General features: G+C 38.6%; 1 protein-coding gene across 3 annotated transcripts in view; it reads right to left on the bottom strand.

Moving 5' to 3' along the window:
• rars1 (arginyl-tRNA synthetase 1) overlaps window positions 1-24078 on the bottom strand; it is a 62469-nt gene that overhangs the window by 11899 nt on the left and 26492 nt on the right. For all 3 annotated transcript variants that reach the window (XM_059990535.1, XM_059990536.1, XM_059990537.1), the window contains 9 exons: window positions 22458-22566; window positions 16907-17007; window positions 13583-13704; window positions 12250-12370; window positions 10184-10313; window positions 8475-8579; window positions 6396-6574; window positions 5859-5968; window positions 1456-1561 (listed from right to left, as the gene is read on the bottom strand). In XM_059990535.1, coding sequence (XP_059846518.1) covers window positions 1456-1561; window positions 5859-5968; window positions 6396-6574; window positions 8475-8579; window positions 10184-10313; window positions 12250-12370; window positions 13583-13704; window positions 16907-17007; window positions 22458-22566 — 1083 coding nt within the window. The remainder of the gene's footprint in view (window positions 1-1455; window positions 1562-5858; window positions 5969-6395; window positions 6575-8474; window positions 8580-10183; window positions 10314-12249; window positions 12371-13582; window positions 13705-16906; window positions 17008-22457; window positions 22567-24078) is intronic.

Below are 24078 nucleotides of genomic sequence, written 5' to 3'. Positions count from 1 at the left end.
CCCCCCCCCCCCCCCATACACACACAGAAGGTGTGTTTCACATCTAGAACACACTAGCAGAGGAGATGGTTGAAGCAGATACAATGAAAGATTTAGGAGGAATTTAGACAAGGCACTGAAAGATGTAGACCTACTACAAAGAAATGGGATTCATGTGGATGGGCGAAAAGATTGGCATGGACATGGAGTAAATGTGCTGTACATCTCCATAAAACTATGATTTATTAAGAACAGAGAATTCTGGAGAATAGTAAGTCAAGCAACATCTGTGGACACAGAAACAAATTAAACCTTTGAGATCAGTGGTTCCTCAGCAGAACTAGAAAAATAACTGACAGGAAAAAGGATGGGTAGAGGAACAAAGGACTGAATACAATTGGGGAGAATGTGGTGGCACAACTGTGCTCCCTCCTGAATAATAGAGCCTTTGCCTCCATTATGAAACAGACATTCCATCTGTCTTACACACAGCTTTTCCTCACTTGTTCAGCTCTTAAGGCCATTGACATGAAACATTAATTCTGTTTTGCTTCATACAGATGCGGTCCAACTCAATCAGCCATTCCGACATATCCCGCTTTTATTTCAGCACCTGTAGCTTTTTGCTTTACAGTGCCACTCAAATAAAAGATCAGTTAAGTGAACATGCAATACACTGCTTTTAGGACAATTATATCTTTACTTAGCAGTGCAGGTTAAATTGTACAAGATATCTGAATCAGACCATCTAAGAGGAAAAATTCTCTACGGTATGCTGAGAGAAGAGAAAAGAAAAGACACATCTGTTACTGACATCAATAGAATATGCTGAGAAATGCAGTGGGCATCAATTAAATATGAAAAATGTTAATGAAGGAAGATGAGGATAAAGGAAACCTTGCAGTTCTTCAGGGAAAAAAAGTAAAAGAAGTGCAGTAAATCATGCTCAATGATCCTACTAGGTATGACAGAGGCAGATGAAGGAAAGAACCTATTGGAAGCAAAGGTATTTAAGATAGCTTGGTCAGAAGAGATGTGAAATGACTAAAGCAGGGGTTCCCAGCCTTTTTATGCCATGGTAGGAAGTATAATGAAGGAAGTACAAGTGTAAATGAGACTATTGCAGAAACTAGTTACTAAACTGCCTCTGAAACAAAACAGAAAAGATAAAGAAGGGATGTGGACTAGGTCAAGCCATGAAAAAGGAAGCAAAGTTGATTTTTTGGTTCTCTGCAAATTTTGCCTGACTACATTTTTATTAAGCACTTTGGGAAAATTGCTTAGGTTAAGGCTTTAATGACGTAAAAGTGCATTTTTTCTTTACAGAAAAAAGACAAATGTGATTTGTGCTAACATTTCTGGTTAAGAGCACCAAACACATTTTATTTCATGCACAGAATTAGCAGACCCATATCAGCTTTCTTACTTGCCTCTTGGATAATACAGACAGACAACATTATACCTAAAAGGCAATACCTTTTCTCGCTCTTTTTCCAACAGTTTATCCATTGATCTTTTCAAACCCTCCTCCAGTAGGTCAGCTAATCTCACAGTTTCACCTGATCTAGTTTTGAACTTCTTTCTGTAATAAAATATTAAAATAAATTGTTATAAAATTTAACAGAAATTCGCCCTTATAGAATTCACAAATCCCTGAGGCATCACAATATGGAGAATTGCACATAACAATGCAGTACCAAACAACCCCCAATGTGGGGATTTCCTGCATGGACTTTAAAACTTTCATTCTTATTTCTAGCTTTGAAAAAAATAAGGCAAAGAGGTCGAGTATATTGCGCTAGCTATCCGGCTTCGCTACAAATTCCATTCAACATACAACAGTACAAGAGGCCTTTTGGCCCAAGATATCTGTGCAAAACAAATAGAAAAATTAAATTCCTGCTTGCACATGATCCATATCCATAAAAACATAGAACATTACAGCATAGAAACAGGCCTTCTGGCCCTTCTTGGCTGTGCCGAGCCATTTTTTTGCCAGTCCCACTGACCTACACCTGGGCCGTATCCTCCAAACCCCTCTCATCCATGTACCTGTCCAAGTTTTTCTTAAATGTCAAAAGTGAGCCCACATTCACCACTTCATCTGGCAGCTCATTCCACACTCCCACCATTCTCTGCGTGAAGAAGCCTCCCTACCTAATGTTCCCTTTAAACTTTTCCCCCTTCACCCTTAACCCATGTCCTCTGGTTTTTTTTTCACCTAGACTCAGTGGAAAAAGCCTGCTTGCATTCACTCTATCTAAACACATCATAATTTTATACACCGCTATCAAATCACCCCTCATTCTCCTATGCTCCAGGGAATAAAGTCCTAACCTATTCAACCTTTCTCTGTAACTCAGTTTCAGTGTTACAACAACATCCTTGTAAACCTTCTCTGCACTCTTTCAACCTTATTAATATCCTTCCTGTAATTAGGTGACCAAAACTGCACCCAATACTCCAAATTTGGTCTCACCAATTTCTTATACAACCTCACCATTACATTCCAACTCATATAATCAATACTTTGATTTGTAAAGGCCAATGTACCAAAAGCTCCCTTTACGACCCTATCTACTTGTGACACCACTTTTAGGAATTATGTATACACCCAGATCCCTCTGTTCACTGTACTCCTCAGTGTCCTACCATTTACCTTGTATGTTCTACCTTGGTTTGACCTTCCAAAGTGCAATACCTTACACTTGGCCACATTAAACTCCATCTGCCATTTTTCAGCCCATTTCTCCAACTGGTCCAAATCCCTCTGCAAGCTTTGAAAACCTTCCTCACTGTCCACTACACCTCCAATCTTTGTATCATCAGCAAATTTGCTGATCCAATTTGCCACATTATCATCTAGATCATTGATATAGATGACAAATAACAATCGACCCAGCACTGATCCCTGTGGCACACTAGTCACAGGCCTCCACTCAGAGTAGCAATCCTCCACTACCACTCTGGCTTCTTCCATTGAGCCAATGTCTAATCCAATTTACTACCTCTCCACGTATACCTAGCGACTGAATCTTTCTAACTAACCTCCCATGCGGGACCTTGTCAAAGGCCTTACTGAAGTCCATGTAGACAACATCCACTGCCTTCCCTTCATCCACTTTCCTGGTAACTTCCTCAAAAAACATGATCTACCACACACAAAGCCATGCTGACTTTCGCTAATAAGTCCCTGTCTATCCAAATACTTGTAGATCCTATCTCTTAGTATTTCTTCCAATAATTTACCTACTACCAATGTCAAAGTTACCGGCTTATAATTTCCTGGCTTACTTTTTGAGCCTTTTTTAAACAACAGAACTACATGAGCTTCATAATCATTTGTCTATCAATTAGTTTCTTAACCACCACTATATTTGGTACCAGCACAACCCTTGGAAGCCTGATCTGGGTACCTACCACTTTCTCTGTTTAAAAAAAATCTTGATCTGCATATCTCCTTTAAACTCTCCACCTTCTCACCTTAATTGCCTGCACTTGAACTTCCACCCTAGGAGAAAGATTCTAACTGCCCCATCTATTCCTCGCATAATTTTATAAACTTCAATCAGATCTTCCCTCAGTCTCCCACACTCCAGACAATACAATCAGAGCTTCTCCAACCTTTCCTCATAGCCAATACCCTCTAATCCAGGCAGCAGAGGTAAAGAATTTCTGTACCATTTACAAAGCCCCCATATCCTTCCTATAATGGGGCAAACTGAATTGTATTTGTCACATCCTGGTTAAGATTTTTACTGCAATGCTGTAAGTATTTAATTTTAGCAGTTCTGTAAAAGCAGTGTGTTCTGCTTTTAGCATGTTTGGGTTTTCAACTAGAGGTAAGGAGCTGTGATGTTCAATTTAGGAATGATGTGTCAGCCAGTCAGGGTGGTAGAATTGGGAGAAGGTTCTAGAGAAAGCTAGACGGAATGAGATTTCTGACGGACAATGGCGGAGTTCGTAGTTTTTTCGGCGAGAGCTGCAGAGGGGACAGGAGGGAAGGTGGCTGAGAGTGCTGCGGGAAGGAACATTCCCGTTGAACAATGTGTTTTGTGCAGATAAGTGGCTCCAAAGAGGAAGGGCCAATGGGAGACAGCGCCCGTTTGTTTGGGATGGATTTTGAGCAACGTTCGGAATGTGGTGTGTGCATTCACGCAGACCGTGGGTCAGGCATGTGAGTAAAAGTCAACTTCACAATGAGCTCCAACTACATGCACATTTAAACTAGTTTAACTGTAATGGCCCCTTTTATTTTTCCATTTTCCAACTAATTGTTCAATAAAGCTGAAATTTGTAAATATACTATCTTTATAATTTTATGCAGTGTATGATGTTATTTCTTGCCGACTGACAATTGTGTATGGTCAGTATTTACAACAGCACTTGCTCAAATCGAGGTTTCTTTAATCATTAAACTACACCCTCCCTGTTTGGTTGAACCTCAGATCACACCAACATAAGATGCCTATGGTTTATGAAAAGTGGCCTTCTCGGCACTGAGTCCCATGGCTGTTAACAGGGCCGGCGACAAGCCGATTTCCGTAAGAGCGCAGCAAAGGTCTTCACAAATAATACAAAGTGCAGCCTAACCCAAGTTTATACAGCACAACATCCTTACTCATACTCAGTGCATTGACCAAGCCAGGCTTCTCTAACACCTTAGTTGTTTGTGGGGTCACTTACAGGGAATAATGGACTTGGACACCAAGATCCCTTTGTACATCATAGCTAATAAGGATCTTGCCATTAACTGTATATTTTCTTCTTACATTAGACCTCACACTTGTTTCAATTAAATTCAATCTGCCATTTTTATGCCCAAATATATCTATATCCTTGAAAACCTACTGCACTATCCACAACTCTCATCAGACTTTACTGTTATCTGTAAACATGCTGACTCACCTATTTTCATCCTAGTCATTTATGTACAGCATAAACAATCAAAGTTCTTTAAGTGCATGCTGCTGTTTCTACCATCCGTCCTGCCAATTCAATTAAAGACTCCCAACACTCCTCTGGTGAGATATTTATACTCTTACATAATCCTTTTATCAATTTCCTTAAATTTATGCTCCTTTGTTACATAAGACTGAAGGGAGATTTCATGCAGGCGTGCACAAATTATGAATGTCTTCAGAGTGTGGATAGAAAGAACTTGCTTCCTTTAATAGTCTTCCCAGTTCTAAAGAAAACGTCCTATCCAGCAAGTTGTCACAGCTAAAAATCTTAATCTTGTCAATATCACTGTAAATCTGCTCTGCACTGTAATCTATTCCTTCTTGTAATGTGTTAACCAAAAATACAAGTAGTACAATGACTACTATAATGATAATGGTGCAATTCAGGCATAAACACCTTGCTCAGAAATTCTATGCATGTGCCATCTTGCTACAACTAGGAAAATGGTTTTCCATGTACCCAATCATTTATTCACCATTCCAGTTTGCCCCATGTGGCCTTGCCAAAACTCCAGACCAATGACATGAACTGCCTTCAGTGTTTCCTCACATTGCCCATAAAATAAGTATTAATCAGATGACTCCTTCCTTAACAAATTCCTACGATTGTGAATAAAACCTGAGTGAATATACCAATTTATTCTGAATTGTAGAACATGGACATTAAATTTTACGTGATAAAGTTCAACCACAAAAGAATTCTTTGGCCTAGCAGAATGGAGCCTTTCAGATTTTCTAAAGCAGTTTTAACCTGGTTTACTGACAACAAAAGGAATGTTAATCTACTCTGCTTTTTTTTGCCTGTAGTCTGCAATGCTATTTGAAATTGTTAATATGAAAAGGATTCATAACTCAATCAACTTGTTCAAAATTTAATATGACGAAAATTATAAAATCTGAATTAAGAGAACTTACTTATCTTCACCTAACACCACACCAAATCCAGTATGTTCTACTCTGATTTCCTTGGGGTTATACCAACCAATCATCTGCGCTGCTGCAAAGACTGTTTGGAAATGGACACTCTGGTGTGAAAGGTATAAAAAATGATCAGAATTAGATTAAGGTGAGAATTCATGCTGTCTACTACGACGACAGAACGATGAGTCCTAGCAATAATAAATGCTGAGTTCAAAATGCAAATACAAGCATGAAACACAAATTTCACTTTCTATTTTATACTATTTACTACTTCAAAGAATCACTTGGAAATTCATTATTACTAGTTTTATTTCAAAGGGAAATAACGTATAATAGAATACCTAACTATTTCCTACTCATTCTATTATGGAACCAACATAGAAATGTTTGCACTTATCATGAAAAGTTCCAACGTGCAGATTTCTTTCCAAAGATGACATGCCATATGAATGAATAAAAGACATCAAAATATTTTATTGCTTAACACGCAAAGTCTGAGAGACAAAAGAATATCTCAAGAGTTTAACCAACCTGCCCATTATCTACAACGTAGATAATAATATCAGCCTTCTCATCAAAAATCCTTTGTCGGAGAGCAGCTAAATCTGATGTGTCGTATGTATAACCCCCATCTGATTTTACTATTGTCAGAGGCACCGAGCAGCCTGGCGGAAAAACAATCTTTCGGCCTTCATCAAGTTGAACTAAACCTATTGGAATGAATGTGCAGTTCTAGATTATTTGGCTATATAGTGATAAAGATGTTTTATATCTATATTAAATCTGTATTGGTTATAATTACTAACTCAGGTGAATGTGAAATAGTTAATAAACCAGCACAGATCTATCAGGTTTCCTTTTTAGAGAAATTCTGTTAATAATAAGAACTAAAAAAGTATTCATAAAATCTCATTTCATGACTCATATGCTGCTCCAGTCTTAAAAGTTTTAAACCTGCAAATTCCTCTAATTAGACCATAAGACCATTATTTATTGGAGCAGAATTAGGCTATTCAGCCCATTTAGTCTGCTCTGCCATTCCATCGTGGCCAATCTCGGATCCCAATCAACCCCATACACTTTTCTTTTTGCCATATCATTTGATGCCCTGAACAATCAGGAACCTATCAACTTCCGCCTTAAATATACCCATGGACTTGGCCTCCACTGCAATCTGTAGCAGACCATTCCTCAGATTCACTACTCTCTGGCTAAAAATATTTCCTCCTTACTTCTGTTCTAAAAGGTCACCCCTCAATTTTGAGGCTGTGCCTTCGAGTTCTGGATAACGCCACCACAGGAAACATCCTCTCCATATTCACCCTATTGAGTCCTTTCAACACTTGGTAAGTTTCAATGAGATCCCACTGCATTCTTCTAAATTCCAGTGAGTACAGGCCCAAAACTGCCAAAAGCTCTTCACATGTTAATCCCTTAATTACCAGAATCATCCTCGTGAAACTCCTCCGGACACTCTCTGGTGACAACAAATCCTTTCTGAGATTTGGGGCCCAAAACTGTTGACAATACTCCAACTGCAGCCTGATAGTGTCTTAAAAAAACCTCAGCATTATATCCTTGCTTTTATAGTCTACTCACCTTGAAATAAATGCTACAATTCCATTTGCCTTCTTTACCACAGACTCAACCCGTAAATTAAACTTCTGGCAGTCTTGCGTGAGGATACCAAAGTCCCTCTGCAACTCTGATGTTTGAGCCTTCTCCCCATTTAGATAATAGGCCACACTACTGTTTCTTATATCAAAATACATGATCATACATTTCGCAACACTGTATTCCATCTGATACTCTTTTGCCTATTCCCCCAATTTGTCCAAGTCCTGCTGCAATCGCATTGCTTCCAAAGCACTACCCACCCCTCCACCTACCTTTGTGTCATCATGTGGCACCTTATCAAATGCTTTCTGAAAATCCAAGTAAATGACATCCACTGCCTCTCCTTTGTCCACCCTGCTCATTACTGCCTTGAAGAACTCCAACAGATTTTACCTGGCAAGATTTCCCTTTACAGAAACCATGCTGACTTTGACTTATTTCATCATTAATTTCCAATACCCCGAAACCTCATCCTTAATAATAGCCCCCAAAACTTCCCCACCACTGAGGTTACGCTAACTGGCCTATCATTTCCTTTCTTTTGCCTTCCTCCCTTCATAAAAGAACAGAGTGACATTTGCAATCTTCCAGTCTTCCAGGACCAGGCCAATTATTCCCAATTATCCACCACTCCAAATATAAACTATTTTAATTGTCTGCTAATTATTCAGCCTCTAACTCACTCGTGGGTGATTTTATCTTTTAGCTAAAAAAAATTTCATTGCCAGAGGGACTTTAAAGAAATTTGCCATTTTTACTCATTAGTCCTTTTCCGCGTTATTTTCTTTTACATCTGCAGTGTAATACTGTTAATAAATTATGCAGAAAACAATATTTTGAAAAGTAAAATAGGCAAGTTCATGTTACAAGAGATAACATCTGGATCATTTAAAACCCAGACTCAGCAAATGAGTTATGTAAGGGTCAAGACTTTGAAACTTCTTTAATCTAATGTAGAAATTTCAGTAGTCTCCATTCTAGCCATTTTCTTACCTTTCTCCTCAAATGATTTTACAACTTCATTCATCATGTTTTGATAGAATGATTCTCCCCTCTCAATCAGCTTTATATCGAGACTCTCATAAATTTTTTGGAATTCTAGAAAAAAGGAATGAAAAAGATGAAAGAAGGCAGCCCTGATCAAACTAAGGATGGAGAAAGAGGTGAGAAAAAGTTTAATACTAAATCATAGTAATATATATATAAAAGAACTAACTCGGTAGTCCTCTGAAGGCTTATGTAAGTAACTTGAGAAGGTCTATAGAGACAACATGAGCAACTAATATGAACAGTAGCAAAATATTTGGAACCACACTCAATAAGCATCTACTGGAAATAGAAATTTGTCACGAAGGAAAAAGAGAACTATTGGTCTCAGATCCGTGTCATTCCTTCCTTGCAGACAAGGCAAGAATTAATAACCGATTTCTTTTTAACAAAATTCAGGGCCGTCTGTTTTCTACAGAGGCTGGGAGAGATGAAAAGTGTTCTTTTATGCAAATGGAGTATTAGCTTAATTATTCAAATTCTTGCTTCAATCCCCAAGATCTTTCCAAACTGCATGGAGTTTGTTTTGAGTCACAAAATTAACCACAAAATGAACGCTACATCCCTTGAACTGCAGACCTTCCAACAAGTTCTTAAAATTTATATAATAGCAAGTCTGCACTAAAAATCAAACCTGAAAAGATGAGTATACTGTAATACAAAGGAATTCTGGCCTCTATTTTGGATTCTTAATTATCAGTGCCCAAAGTACAGCTAATCAATGATATAACTTCAGAATTCTATGTGAATAAGCAAGAAATCACAGCAATATTAAAAATATATATATTTATATATTTTCAATATTAACCATATTGACTAGGTAGACTAAATAACAAACATTGTAACTGCACTTCCGTCGACACAATTAGCACTGACTTTTAAAAGAATCTACCAAACCAGTTACCCCACACCATCTGCTGCTTTTTGCTCAACACACACTAACTGGCAAGGCACAAGTGGTTACCTAGAAATACAATCCATTGCAATATTCCCACTGTGGCTGAATAAACTCTCACCACTACGAAGGTAAAATACCTCAAGACCTTTACGAATCATAGACGGTAGTGTAGTGACTTAAGAGTAGAATTTGATAAATGCCAGACAGAAAGTAACCCTGTGTTAAGTAGCATCCCCTATAAATATATGATGTATTTTTTCACAAAGCAAGTGTTAGAAGGCACATATATTAAGTTCCTAAATGTTCCACAAAGGTCAGGATTCCAAACTCAGAAACACCATCACTATATCTGTAAGATGTATTAACATACAGTATGAAGCATTGATTCTCCAACACTATTTTTTCATGGATCAACCACCCTAATGCACTGCCCATGTGAGAAATTATACAATATTTTATATTAAAAAAGAACAAACACTTGTTGTGTATTACTGAAGGAGCAGAGTAACAAGAAACAGGTTTGCCCATTCAATCCTTCAAACTCTTTCTTCCATTCAGTTATACTGCTTCACTTACTGCTCTCAATCTAAAGCATTATTTATCACATCGTCCCACATAGTTGATATCGTTTTCCAATTGGTCCCTTGAAATTTTAAAGATTTTCATGTTAAACCAGTTCTTTAAGAAAACACTTTTTTTTGACAAATCCCAACTTTTATCGGAATCATTTTTGTTCGCCACTTGATTTCTGACTTACCCTTCCGAGAAACATCACAGATCATATTCCAAGCCTTAATAACATCTGGATTGTGGTTCTGTAGTTGGACCACACACTGGTAAGCCCGCTTCTTAAAGACTTCGTCTTCATCAAATCTTTTTTTGGATTCCTGTAAATATGTGACAACTGCTGAGAATTTCAAAAGTGCAAGAAAATGCAAGCTTGCCAATTAATGTCAATATAAAGCGAACAACTTTTAAAACTAAGTGTTGTGTTGATAAACAAATATGGTGCAAAGGATTGTGGTTAGACCGCAAAGAATACTGTTAAAAGTCTGATCTCTTTACAGCTTTAGAAACATAGGAGAACATAGAAGAAGATTTACTATAATGCCAATGGAAATGAGAAGTTATGGTCACATGTGATCAGTTCCAATTACCACATTCTAAAAACTATACAGAGATACACAAATTGCAAAGATATTATGAGACAAATGAGCAAAGAACAACTTTTGGAAAGATTTAACAGAGTGAAGAGTTCCTTTGTTTGAGAAGAAAAAGGAATGATTCAATCCAATTTAATATTATGAAAGTGTTTGCCAGGATAGAAAGAGAAATATTTCTACTTCAGCTAAGATCAAAACTAGGAGTAATAAATATTCAACAATAACTATGATTACACAACGTGATTAGAATGCAGAATTCCTATCATAGGAGGTAATGGAGACCACATAAATGCATACAGTCATAGAGTAGTCCAGAATGGAAACTAATTCCTGCATCCTCCCTGTTGATCTCAGTTACCCACCTCCATGATACTCCCCCTCCCTCTCCATGTGCCTATCCAAATGTCTCTGAAATGTTGCAATTGTACCTGCCTCAACACTTCCTCTGGCAACTCCTTCCAGGTATTCATTACTCTCTGTGCAAAGAAGTTACCTCTCAGATCTCTTAAATCTCTCACTTATCTCCTTTATCTGTGCTCTTCAGTTTTGGTCTTCCCAGCCCTGGGGAAAAGACTGACCGTCCATTTTATCCATACCCATTATGACTGTATAAACTTCTATGAGGTCACCCCTCATTCTCCTATGCCCCAATGAGAAAAGATACCATGCGGCTAACCTCTCCCTATAATGTACACTCTCTAGACCAGGTAGCATCCTCATACATCTTCTTCGCATCGTATCCGGCTTGACAATGTTCTTCCTATAACAGCGACCAATATTATACACAGTACTCCAAATGTGGCCTCACCAGCGACATACATAACCTTACATACAGCACTATAAAGTCCCTACGCCTAAACCTGATGCCCTGATGAAGACCAGCATGCTAAATGCTTTCTTCACTACTCTTGTTTATCTACATGGCCTTATTCAGCAAATGGTACAACTGTACTCCCAGGTCCATCTGTTTCAGCAGGGTTAAAGATAATTCCCTAATGTTCTTCAATTATATTAATAGTAAAAAGGTAACTACGGAAAGACTAAGTCCTCTTAAAGACCATCAGGCCTGCCTATATGTGGAGTTACAGGAGATGGCTGAGATTTCAGTGTTTGCTCAGGAGAATATCATGGATGCTGAAGAAATGCCTACATGCTCATATTAAAAGAATTAGTTACGAAAACTTTGCTATGATGATTAAGTTAGGATTTTTTTTGCTTCACACAATTTAGGGGTAGATACTAGATCACAGGTTTGAATGAAAGGGAAGAAAATAAAGCAGTTAATATTCAGGGAATAACACATTAACTGCTTTCATCCTTTTGTTCAAAGTTTTTGACATATCTCCACATTGGTTTTGCAATGGTTCCCTGGGGATGAAGAATAATTTTGCTGACTTTGTCATTAATAGAAGTAAAAAAAGACACTCAATCTCCTATGAGAAATAAAAAGCAGAGTAATAAAGTGCAAAATAGCCATGCAGACAAATGCCAAGCTAAGGAACAGAAAATGTAAAATGTAAGAGAAAAGTAAAAATAGTGATAAACACGGAAGATCTACTATTATAACTTCATTACAGCAAAATATTACTGTTGCTTTCTTGGGTTCAGGTATACACTGAACAATAATCCTGAATCTTGAACAACTTGAGAGAAAACTTACTTTATAGAACATCTGAAGATCACCAATTGGAGGGGAAACAACTAGGTAATCTGGAAATTTGTCATGCAAGTGAGCAATCAACATCCCAAACTGTGTTCCCCAGTCACCAACATGATTTAACCTGAAATCAATAAAGATTCCTCATCAAAACTCAATCTGAACGGCTGTAACCAGGGAGAAGTTTAAAGATCTGAAGACATCTTTCTATAATGCTAACTCACTGAGATATATACAATGAAAGAGCTTGCATGGAAGAAATACTTTAATCATTTTTGCATTGAAAGTCATTGCTCCTCACCATTCCCTTTTTAATGAAAGTATTTGAGAACACTTTCAAGTTGAGAATATTCAACTTAAAAGCAAGATAATAAAACACACTCTAAAGAATAGACCGCAAATAATACAAACTATTTAAACTTGTCTGGCTTAGGGATGGTCCATTTCCTGAGAAGTTGCAGATAAAATTAGACATTGGGCGATTACTGAAAAACAGCCCTCCACCTCTGACCTAATGATGGGTCAGTGATGAAGCAGCTGAGGAAAGCTGGGCCTTAGACACTTCCTGCAGCAATGTACTGAGGCTAGTACACTGACATTCAATAACTGCCATCAGATTGTTTGTGTAAAATATGATTGCAATCAATGAAGTATTTTATGGAGCATTGCCTCAGCTCCTTGATATTACATGTGGTTAAATGCTACCTTGTGAATCACTTCATTGTTTGGCCCACAATTTGGACCAAGTGACCTTACAGAAATATAAACTGGGCATCTGAAACAGTTATTGGTAATAAATGCTCGGATCACTACTGTGAAATGTAACAACCATACTTACTGTGATTTTTGTAACTCCATTAATCTCATATTATGTTACAGGTTTTCCTATTTTGAGTGCTCTACCATCATAGAAAAGTTCCGAGATAATGGAGACATAACCCAATCAAGTCACTGTAAATTGTAATGAATTGAGCTGAGATTACTTAAATTGCTTAATTTCTACTGTATTTTACATCATATTGTGTGAATGAAGGGAAATTTGCAAATATCCTTATATTTACTCTTACTGCTGTGTTGGAGATTCATTACAGCTTCAGAATTTGAAATATAGAGCACATTTGTCTCTAATTATCCTTTCTTTATTATACTCCCTCCCCCACATTATGTATTCGATTTAACACTGAATTAGATATTCTAACCAACTGTAGTTTAGACTCTGCCACTCATTATTAATTATTCAGCTTGATTGGTTAATTTTGTACTTTCAGTAGAATAAATCTACAAATTCTGCTTATTAACTTTCTATGAATAACGTAAATGTATTCCTTTCACTGACCTTAAAACATCATATCCCACAAACTCAAATAAGCGACACATGCTGTCACCAATGATAGTTGATCGTAGATGACCCACGTGCATCTCTTTGGCGATGTTGGGAGAAGAGAAATCTACCACCACCTGAAAACAAAACATAATTGCCCAAGATGTTCCATTAAAATATATCATTCCAATTCTTCTTTTTGTAATTTATTTTTTATTGAAGATCATCATCAAACATTTCCATAAGATGTATTTCAGATATTGTACATATATATCATATAATCATATATGTCACAAATCTCCACATAGCATTTATCGGAGGTATACACATAGAAGAGTGGAAAGAAAAAACAAGCAAAAGGAAAATACTATGTACATGTAGGGAGTGATTTTTTTTTACAACATATTCATTGATTTGTGTGAATAAAATCAGGCCTATGAGGCAATATGTAGTTAAACCATTTTTCCCAGTATGAATCAAATTGTTCCAGCTTATGATTAACAGATGCTGTTATCTTCTCCATTTTGTAAATGTCCATTGTAATTTCCATCCATGCATTTAAAGCTGGGCTCTCCTGTGATAACCATTTCCTAGTAAGAGTCCCTTTACCAGCCACCAACAGTATATTCATTAAATATTTATCTCTTTTCAACCATTCTTGAGATATATATCCAAAATACATGGTCTTACTCTCTAAGGGTATTTCACATTTAAGGATGTCTTGTAGGGCATTGTGTATCCCCTTCTAATAGTCTTTGATAACAGGGCAGACCCAAAAAATATGATAATGATTTGCATTTTGATTTCCACAATTTCTCCAGTAAACAGGGAGGTTACAATCATAATGGGATTTCTGAGAGGGTGTAATAAAATATCTTATCAAGTTTTTCCATCCAAACTCCCTCCTATTCTAATTCTAATGAATTTAGAATAAATGGTCCGGAGGCCAAGTCCAATAAATTGATTCTCATGCAACATATACAAAATGCCAGAGGAACTCAGGTCAAACAGCATCCATGGAAATGAACAGTCAGCATTTTGGGCCAAGACCCTTCTTCAGGACTGGAAAGGGGGAAGATGCCAGCATAAATATCGGGGGAGGGGAAGAGGTATAACTAGAAGGTGATAGATGAAGCCAAGTGGATAGAAAAGGTAAATGGCTGGAGATGAAGGAATCTGATAGGAGAGGAGTGGACCCTGGGAGAAAGGGAAGGAGGAGGTGATAAGCAGGCGAAGAGAGGTAAGAGGTCAGAGTGGGGAATAGAAGAAGAGGTGAGGGGGTGGGAATTTACTTTTACTCAAAGGAGAAATCGATGTTCATGCCATCAGGTTGGTGGCTACCCGGACAGAATATAAGGTATTGCTCCTCCACCATTGAAGGTGGCTTTATTGTGGCACAAGGAGGCCATGGACCGATTTTTTGGAACAGGAATTTTTTGCCACTGGGAAGTCCCCACGATTGTTGCTATTACACATTACTGAAGCAAAAAAATATTTAAGCAATTGTAAAACAGAGGATGGTACAGAATTTAAAATTCTTTCTTCATTTGCAAAATTTGTGTTGTTCTGTTTCTTGGCTCCTGTGTACAATCATATCCTTGTGATCTGGCAGAGGTCAAATGTCAGCTCTCCCACATTTCCCCAAAGTAGTTGCTGGACAACAACCCCACTACTGATCATCAAGCAACTGTCTCTCAGACAACATGGACCTCATTTTCTTAGCACATCTTCCCTCCACAGCTAACAATTTTGTAGTTTCCTAGCCTCCCATAACCTGCTTCTATCAGCTGCCCAAGACCTACAAGCAGGATTAATTGTTTCAGTTCCCTTCTTGCCCCACCGAATACACTTCTTCCTACTGTAACTCCAGCCATAACACTGCTGACATCTTTGGCCACTTCAACAGGTTCCATGATCCTACTTGGCCAAATTCTACCTTGTACATACAATACACGTTCATTCCACATCAGGAATGCCCCCTCCTTTCCTGAACAAGAGTCCAACTAATTTTTTTCCATCACCACTCATTTGCCTAGCTATACATATTCTCACGTTGAATAACAACTTCTTCAACTTCACTCATTTACTCTCCCAGTATTGAAAGAGTAGCTATAGGAACTTGCATGGAACCAACTCAAGTCTGCCTTTCAGTGGAATATGGGGAAGAGTCTTTATTTCTGTACTACCTGAGTCCCCTATCTCAATTTTTATATTTGGTGTATTGGTGTCACCTCCTGTAGTAATATATAACTTTTTTTTTTAAATCTTTGCTGCCAATTATCATCCTGCTTTCAGCTTTGAATAATCCACCTCTGATTCTTCCTTTGTCTTTCTTGATCTTGCTGTCTACATTTCAGTGGATAGGCTACTGGCAAACACCTATTACAAGCTTTCAGACATCCATAGCTACTCTGAATATAGTTATTCCTCCTCAAGGGGCTCCATTTCTTTCTCCCAGTTCCTCCACCTGTTTTACTTGCTCCACCAAGAGACTTCCCATATGATGCCTCTGAAACATTTCCCTTCTTCTTAAAGCTTTGCTTCCCTCTACCATCTCAACAATTTCCCATACTCGCCCCATCTCTTCCCGAACAGAGCACAGACTCTGATCCTCACCTTCCACCCCACCAGACTTTGCATTCAGTGAACGAATGAAAGAAGTGTTACCATCAATGTAAAAAAAGTTTAGGGAAGGGGAACAAATGGGACTGAAGCTAGTCTTCCCTTTTCAAAGAAACAGAGAGCTTTTCCACAAGCATTTTAAAAAGGGACGTGACAGAAAGAATTTGTCACAATTACTCAGATGAAAACTTAGTGAACAATGGAGACAGTAAAGTCCCATATATTAAATACATTATTACTTCTGGTATTGTTTGAGGGATAAATATTGATCAGGATTCCAGAAGAATCAATTACACAAAAGTATAACAGAACTTACCAAAAAACTCCACCACTACCTTAGTATCATTACAAGTCTGAAACTACTCTCTCAAAGACCAATGCAATTGATCCCACTCCCTATACATAATCTGCAGATTTGCAAATCTTTCTTCTCAATCTACTTCCATTAGACTTTCAGGTAGCGTATTTGGCAGTGTTTCCTGACTCTTGTTCTAAGTTAGCCTTCCATAAATATGAATGAAATAGAATTTCTTTTTAATGCTTACCAGATAAGGCAGCATTCCTTCAGTGCTCCATTGAGTTAAAAGATTACATTACATGTTCAAGTTTCTCAAGAGTATTTGTGACTCTTGGGTCTTTTAGCACCGAGGCAAGGTAACAGTAACTATTGTATTAAAGAATAAATATTTTGCTATAAGCCATTGTTAAAATGCATACCTTTTTCTTTGGTCCTACTATGGGAGGCTGAACTCCATTTACAAGTAAGTCTGTCAGCAGTTTGGAGACAAATTCTCTTTTCAGATTGACATTGATAAAACCTATGAGAAATTATAAAATAAAGTTATGCAAAGTCATATTCTAATTTATTATGTGTGGCACAGTATTAAAACAGGGGTTCCCAACCCCGGGTCCACGTACCTCTCGGTTAACGGTAGAGGTCCATGACATAAAAATAGGTTGAGAACCCCTGGATTAAAAACAGTTTTGATAATGTCCTGATTTAAGAATTCTAATTTATGTTTCAAATGATAACAGGTGACTGCTTTCATTTGGCAGTTTTGGCTAATATGTATGCTCTTAAGTATTTTTTTTTACAATTACAGTAGTTTTTCTCCTTTCTTGACATGATTTTACAATACAGGTTTCCCATGAACTTGTTCACTTACAGTTCATTTTACAGGAATGGTTGAAAAAAAAATCATGGAATCAGTCAGTTCCAGCTCCTCTATAGAAAGTTTGTTTGGTTGCCAGGAAGTAATGAAGTAGGCCTGTTGTTACCAGCATAGAAAGGTAAAAATTGAAATGGCAAAAAAGTTCAAAGTAAGTACATTTATATGAAAGTACATATATGTCACCATATATAGCCTTGAGGTTCATTTTCTTGCTGGCCTGCTCAATAAACCCAAGAAATATACTAGAATCAGTGAAAGATCGCACCCAACAGGATAGACAAACAACCAACATGCAAAAGACAAAAACAAAATTAATCTCAGGGTTGTAAGCGGTGACATATATGTACTTTGATAATAAATTTACTTTGAACTTTGAAACTGTGCAAATACAAAAGTACAAATAAATAATAAATAAAATAATAGATGCTTGCCCAGTAGAGCTGACTAAGAAGAATACTAGGGTTAAAAAAAACTAGACACTGGAAATCTGAAATAAAAACAGAAAGAGCTGGAAACATTCAATGGATCAGGCAGCATCTATGGATACAGAAACAATTAATATTACAGGTTTTAGACCCAGTTCCAATGAAGAGTTTTAGACCCGAATTGTTAACTTTATCTCATTCCATATATACTGTCTGACCTGCTGAGGTGTTCCAGCATTTTCGGAGAAAACAAGGAATATTAGCTTGGGCGACAATGCCAATGCTGATTGGCTTATCCTGTTGCTGAATTTGTTGAAGATAACTTTGGTGGAACCTTCCAGTGTCTGGACTGCAATATATAACTGAGCTTTCAAAACACTTCACTGGAATGGTTTTCACATAACCTTCCTACCTTTGCACATCAGTTAAAGTAATTCCTTTTATCCACATTAAGTCATATTAATGTTTACCAATTATACTTCTCCTATCGAAATAAAACACTTGTTTTGTAGCATGTTCTTTCCTAATGTTTTTAATGCCTTGGGGAAGGTTTTTCTCTCCCTTGTGAAGAATTTTCCCCTTTAGTTTGCTGTGGGTGAATGCGTATGAACACTGCCATTTTTTTTTTGCCTTGGCTATGCCTCAAAAACTGAAAGAACTTTTCCCAATGTTCCATTCTTTTGTATGGGTATTTTTCCTTTGCTCAGCAATTGTCAATGAAAAGGGAGTAAATATCTGTGGGTATCTACTATCTGTTGTGAATGTCAAAGTTGCTTTTTATTCCCCCTGATACTCTCATTGTGGTTAGTTTTTTGTTGTTGACTTCCAGACCTCAACATACAATCCCATACAATCATTATTTCTCATTATTATCAGCACTGTGCCTATTTTTCCCCATTACTTAATATTCTCTATTCTCCATTCTGACACTGTTTATGACCTACAAACTCTTTCAATATTTTGTCTTCTAAATGCAAAACTGATGGCAAAGTTGGTAAATAATAGCACTCCACCACAGGGAGCTCCACTGTTTTCTCAGATGAGATTAGCTCAGTTGTTAGGAGTTTGGGGTTTGAACTCACTCTGCAATTTGAGCACAAAAAAACAGATATATATTCCAGAATGGGACTAAGAGTTGTGTTATTTTGTCAAAGAATCTGTTCCTCAATGCAGACTTTAATCTTGCAAAATAAGTCATTTTCCAAGCTGTGTTAAATGGGATATACAGGCAGTCCCCGGGTTACGTACGAGTTCTGTTCCTGAGTCTGAGTCCATCTTTAAGTCGGATTGTACGTAAGTCGGAACAAGTACATCTGGTATTATTTAGCGTCAGCTGGTCAAACATTTGTCTTAGTATATAGAAAAGTATATATTTTACCTTTCTATGCATATAAAACACTTAAGAAATGCATGTATTCGAATAATTAAACCACTACGTTGCTTAGTAATAATGGTAGCTTTCATCGGGGCAGGGCCTTTCACATGCTCCATTATTCTCACTTTATTCGTTAGCCTTTAAAATTGTTCCGATCATTGACCGATTGTCGCCTAACACTTTTCCAATGACCGATGGCGTTCCACCTCTTTCCAAATGCTTTATTATTTCCACTTTATTTTCAATCGCGATCGCTTCCCGTCAATGGAAGAAACACTGCGGGTGGCTGGTCCCCAGCTGTGCCGGCTCCCGAAGTCCGCTGGGTCCTAAGACGACCACACTGAATTCCCCAGGTCCGAAAGACCACCGCACTGAGACAGGCTAAATGGGACAAGTGGGGGCTGTGCTGGGTTTGGGTATCTGATCCTCCACAATATTCCACGTGGAATTTTAAACTGGAGGTGGCAGTGTTTTTTTTTTACGAGGTCAAGTTGCAAGCTTGACATCAACCTGGCACAGATGGTATGGGAGTCACTGGATCGACATCATATGGGAGTGGTCTCTCTCTGGATCGAACTCAGGAACCCGCCGACCGGAACAGGGGTGGGGATGCGGGGTCAGGATGAATCTTACTACGAAAAATTTAAGCCAAATACAAAATTAAACACTCAACACAGTGTCAACGGCAATGACTTAAAATGGCGGACAGCATTGCGAACCAACTTAAAATGGTGGAAGGCATCGTGATCTGACTTAAAATGGCAGACAGGGTTCTCCTAACTCCGTTCGTAAGTACGAGTTGTCCGTAAGTTGGATGTTCGTAACTTGGGAACTACCTGTACTCAAACAAATCTGGCCACTCAAAATGGGGTATTAATGAGGCCCTATGGACCACTAGTGTTGTTCTTCCTTTTCGTGCCTTGTGGTACATCAGGCTGCATTTTTGCCATTTCCAAAGTATTTGACTGTTGCTTTTACAAGGCTGAGTTGCTAGCTAGATGCACAACCCAGTATGGATGGGAAACATGCAAAGAGCCGGCCCAATTCCAACTCTGGATCATTTGCCTCGAAGTCAGTGGTACACCACCAGCTGGCTTAAGGACCATTGCAGCGGCAGAAATTTACTTCAACGTAATATATAACCTTATGCCCTAGCAGATTCTTCAATCTACTATAACAATCAAATCAACTGACCAACTCTGGTTCAACACGCAGAACATACTCTACATGCCTCAATATTTAAGAATCCCAGTACAATTTAGAACAAAGAATACTCCTTCATCCACCACAATCAAATTGGATTTCTTCCACTGCCAATACACTGTAGCTGCACTGGGCATTACCTACAAAATGCACTATAGTTACCCAACAATATACTCGACAGCATTACCCAAATCCCCTAAACCTACCAGTACCTACCAGTACGGTGAGAAACTTTGTCACATGGTGTGAGCAGAATCATCTGCAGCTTAATGTGAAAAAGACTAAGGAGCTGGTGGTGGACCTGAGGAGGGCTAAGGCACCAGTGAATCCCTGTTTCCATCCAAGGGGTCAGTGTGGACATGGTGGAGGATTACAAATACCTGGGGATACGAACTGACAATAAACTGGACTGGTCAAAGAACACTGAGGCTGTCTACAAGAAGGGGCAGAGCTGTCTGTACTTCCTGAGGAGACTGAGGTCCTTTAACATCTGACGGACGATGCTGAGGATGTTCTACGAGTCTGTGGTGGCCAGTGCTATCACGTTTGCTGTTGTGTGCTGGGGCAGCAGGCTGAGGGTAGCAGACACCAACAGAATCAACAAACTCATTCGTAAGGCCAGTGATGTTGTGGGGGTGGAACTGGACTCTCTGACGGTGGTGTCTAAAAAGGGGATGCTGTCCAAGTTGCATGCCATCTTGGACAATGTCTCCCATCCACTCCATAATGTACTGGTTAGGCACAGGAGTACATTCAACCAGAGACTCATTCCACCGAGATGCAACACTGAGCGTCATAGGAAGTCAAACTTGCCTGTGGCCATCAAACTTTGCAACTCCTCCCTCGGAGTGTCAGTCACCCTGAGCCAATAGGCTGGTCCCGGACTTATTTCCACTTGGCATAATTTACCTGTTATAATATAATTATTTGTGTGTAAAGGGGGTTTCTTCTTTTTTCTTTGTTATTGTTGGGACAGGGTTTCTTTGTTTTGTTAAAAGCAGGAATGTTTCTTTGTTGCGAGAGAGTGCTGGGAGAATTGTATTCCTTTGTAAACCAAATGGTGATTAATGTTCTTTCTTCTGAGTCTGTAAGCTTTTGTTGACGGGCTTTTGGGGAGATCGGCGCGAGTGGGTCGAGAGAGAGGACGCAATGCGGTAAGCTGGGCGAGGAACGGACCATAAGCGGGGGTCCGAGGCCCGGAGGTACTCCGAGGAGGGGGGATGAAGCTAGATGTGCTTGGTTGACCACTCGGAGGGTCCTGAGCTGCGAGTCGAGGAGTTCGGAGGGGATCGAATGGTGGCCAGAAGACTTCAGTAATTGAGCTCCAACGGTTGTGCACAAAGTGGTTTGGACTTTGATAAGTTTGGTGCCTTTTCTTTATTTTTTCTCTTCATATATACTGTATCGTTATTAATCACTTAGTTATAGTAACCTTTATAAATTGTACTCATTTAATCGCTTATGGTGTACTGTCTGTTTTTGGGCGAGGCGGGGACATCACACAGCATCCACACCAGCTGATTACCCAGTTTGGCGGGGCCGAAGGCTGCTCGCCCTAGACGAGAATAAGCTGAGCGAGCCTGAGGCGATCCAGGGGGTTACATGTGCTTTTATATTGCTATATTTCTACACTATTCTTGGTTGGTGTGACTGTAACGAAACTACATTTCCCTCGGGATCAATAAAGTATGTCTGCCCGTCTGTAAGAAGATTAAGGGCAGCAGGTCCAGAGGCACACCATAATCCCTACAGGTTTCCCTCCGAATCACATATCATTCTAACATAGAAATATACTGCCACTCTAAATCCTGAAATATCCTCCCCAACAATCAGATAGGAGAAAAACTGACAGTGAACTATAGTGATTCAAAAAGGTAGCTGACCATCACTCTCTCTCGAGTATAATTAGGATTTACAATGTGCTTGTTTTACTTGTGTGCCCATATACTGAAAAATAAAATAGAAAAGAAAAAATATAAATGCTCTTTTTATGCTCATTCCTTAGCACTGGAGAAAAAAAGACAAAATCTCACAAATTTTTCATTAAGAAATATAGTAATGAACATAAACTTCATTAATAAAATCATACCTACCTGGTCCAGCAATATCAATGCTTTCAATTATCTCATTTTTTGGAATGTTATCAACTATTTTCTGAGCAATCTCTCTGGGATTACTCTTCTCACCCTTGGCTTTCAAGAGCTGCAAAATAAATTCAAATACAAGGGGTACTCAATATTCATGGTTTAAAGATACTTGTTACAGGACAAAAAAGGCATGTACTTGCTTATAATCTTAACTTTCTTGCAATCCTCCTTTTCCAGCAAAGAAATTCATACCGCAAGTGGATTTTATCCGAGTGCTCTGGTTTCCTCACATAGTCCAAACACGTACTGGCTAGAAGATAAACTGGTCATTGTAAATTATCCTGCGATCAGGCTAGGGTTAAAATAGATGGGTTGCTGGGTGGTGTAGCTCACTGGGCCAAGACACGGGAAACCTTTCTGCAAGAATATTACCGATTGTTGCTTGACATTATTTCAAATCATGACAGGGCCCAACAATTTCTCCTCAATGAAATTGAAATAGATGACAGTAGATTAACTCTGGGAGTAGAATACATGGATGGCCACTGACACTGCAGTGAATAGCAGAGGTATAGTGTAGATCTAACGCTGCCAGCAGGTTTAGAGTAGGAGTCATCTAAGCCATGGAGAAAGCATCATGACAATGCTGAAGATCAACCAAAAAATGCCAAATTATTTTGGTGGTGACTCAGTTTCAAAATGTTTCTCTGTTAAAACATTCTTCAGGCAATTCCACGTAGGATACGGTCTCTCGGAAGGCAGTGGGAAAAGACTCTTCCTAGACAGGCGTAATTTTATCCATGAGATACCTTCCCAAAACTTCCAGTGATGAACATAGTTACCACTGGGACAACAATAAAAGAGAAGCCACTTTCAGATGTAAAGAACTCTGGAAAGTTTCTGAGCAGAGAATAGTTTGTTCTGAAGCCACCAAGTCAGATCTCTTAATATCAGAACCAGGATCAGGTTTATTACCACTGACATATGTTGTGAAATTTCTTATTTTGAGGCAGCAGTACAGTGCAATACATAACATTTTCTATAAGTTACAATAAGGAATATAAAAAATAAATAAGTAATGCAAAAAAGAGCAAAAATAGCAAGGTAGTGTTCATGGCTTCATGGGTATCAGCAAATAACAAAATTTAAAGTTATGTGCTCCTAGTTCGGGGGTCGGCAACCTGCGGCTCCCGAGCCATTTGTGGCTCTTTCACCTCTGTGCTGCGGCTCCCTGTGGCTTTGGGAAATAATTGGTCAGTATTTAATTAAAATGTATTTTATGTTAGTTTGTTAGCTTTTGAAATGTAATTCTAAATTTGAAGATTATGGTGATCTTGTACAATCTAAGTGTGGCGACACATTTCCTGGCACATCCGAAACGGCTCACAATTAGCCAGCATTCTGGCTAAGGGAGATAGCCTACGGGGGTTTGTGAGTACGCGTCTTTTGCAGCATCTGCGTCCATGGGGGCTGGGTTGAGGGAGGCTTAAAAGCAAGGCTGTTTAGTTCGAATAAAGTTATTCGACTGCAGTTTACTGACTGCGTGAGCACACCGCTACAACGTGTTTTTATCGCTATTAATATACGTCACCACTGCCAATACCTGACACCCGCCAGTGCGCGATTT

This window comes from Hypanus sabinus, chromosome 15 (genome assembly GCF_030144855.1).
Source record: "Hypanus sabinus isolate sHypSab1 chromosome 15, sHypSab1.hap1, whole genome shotgun sequence".
Taxonomy (NCBI): Eukaryota; Metazoa; Chordata; class Chondrichthyes; order Myliobatiformes; family Dasyatidae; genus Hypanus; species Hypanus sabinus.
This window is presented reverse-complemented; position numbering and strand designations above follow the sequence as displayed.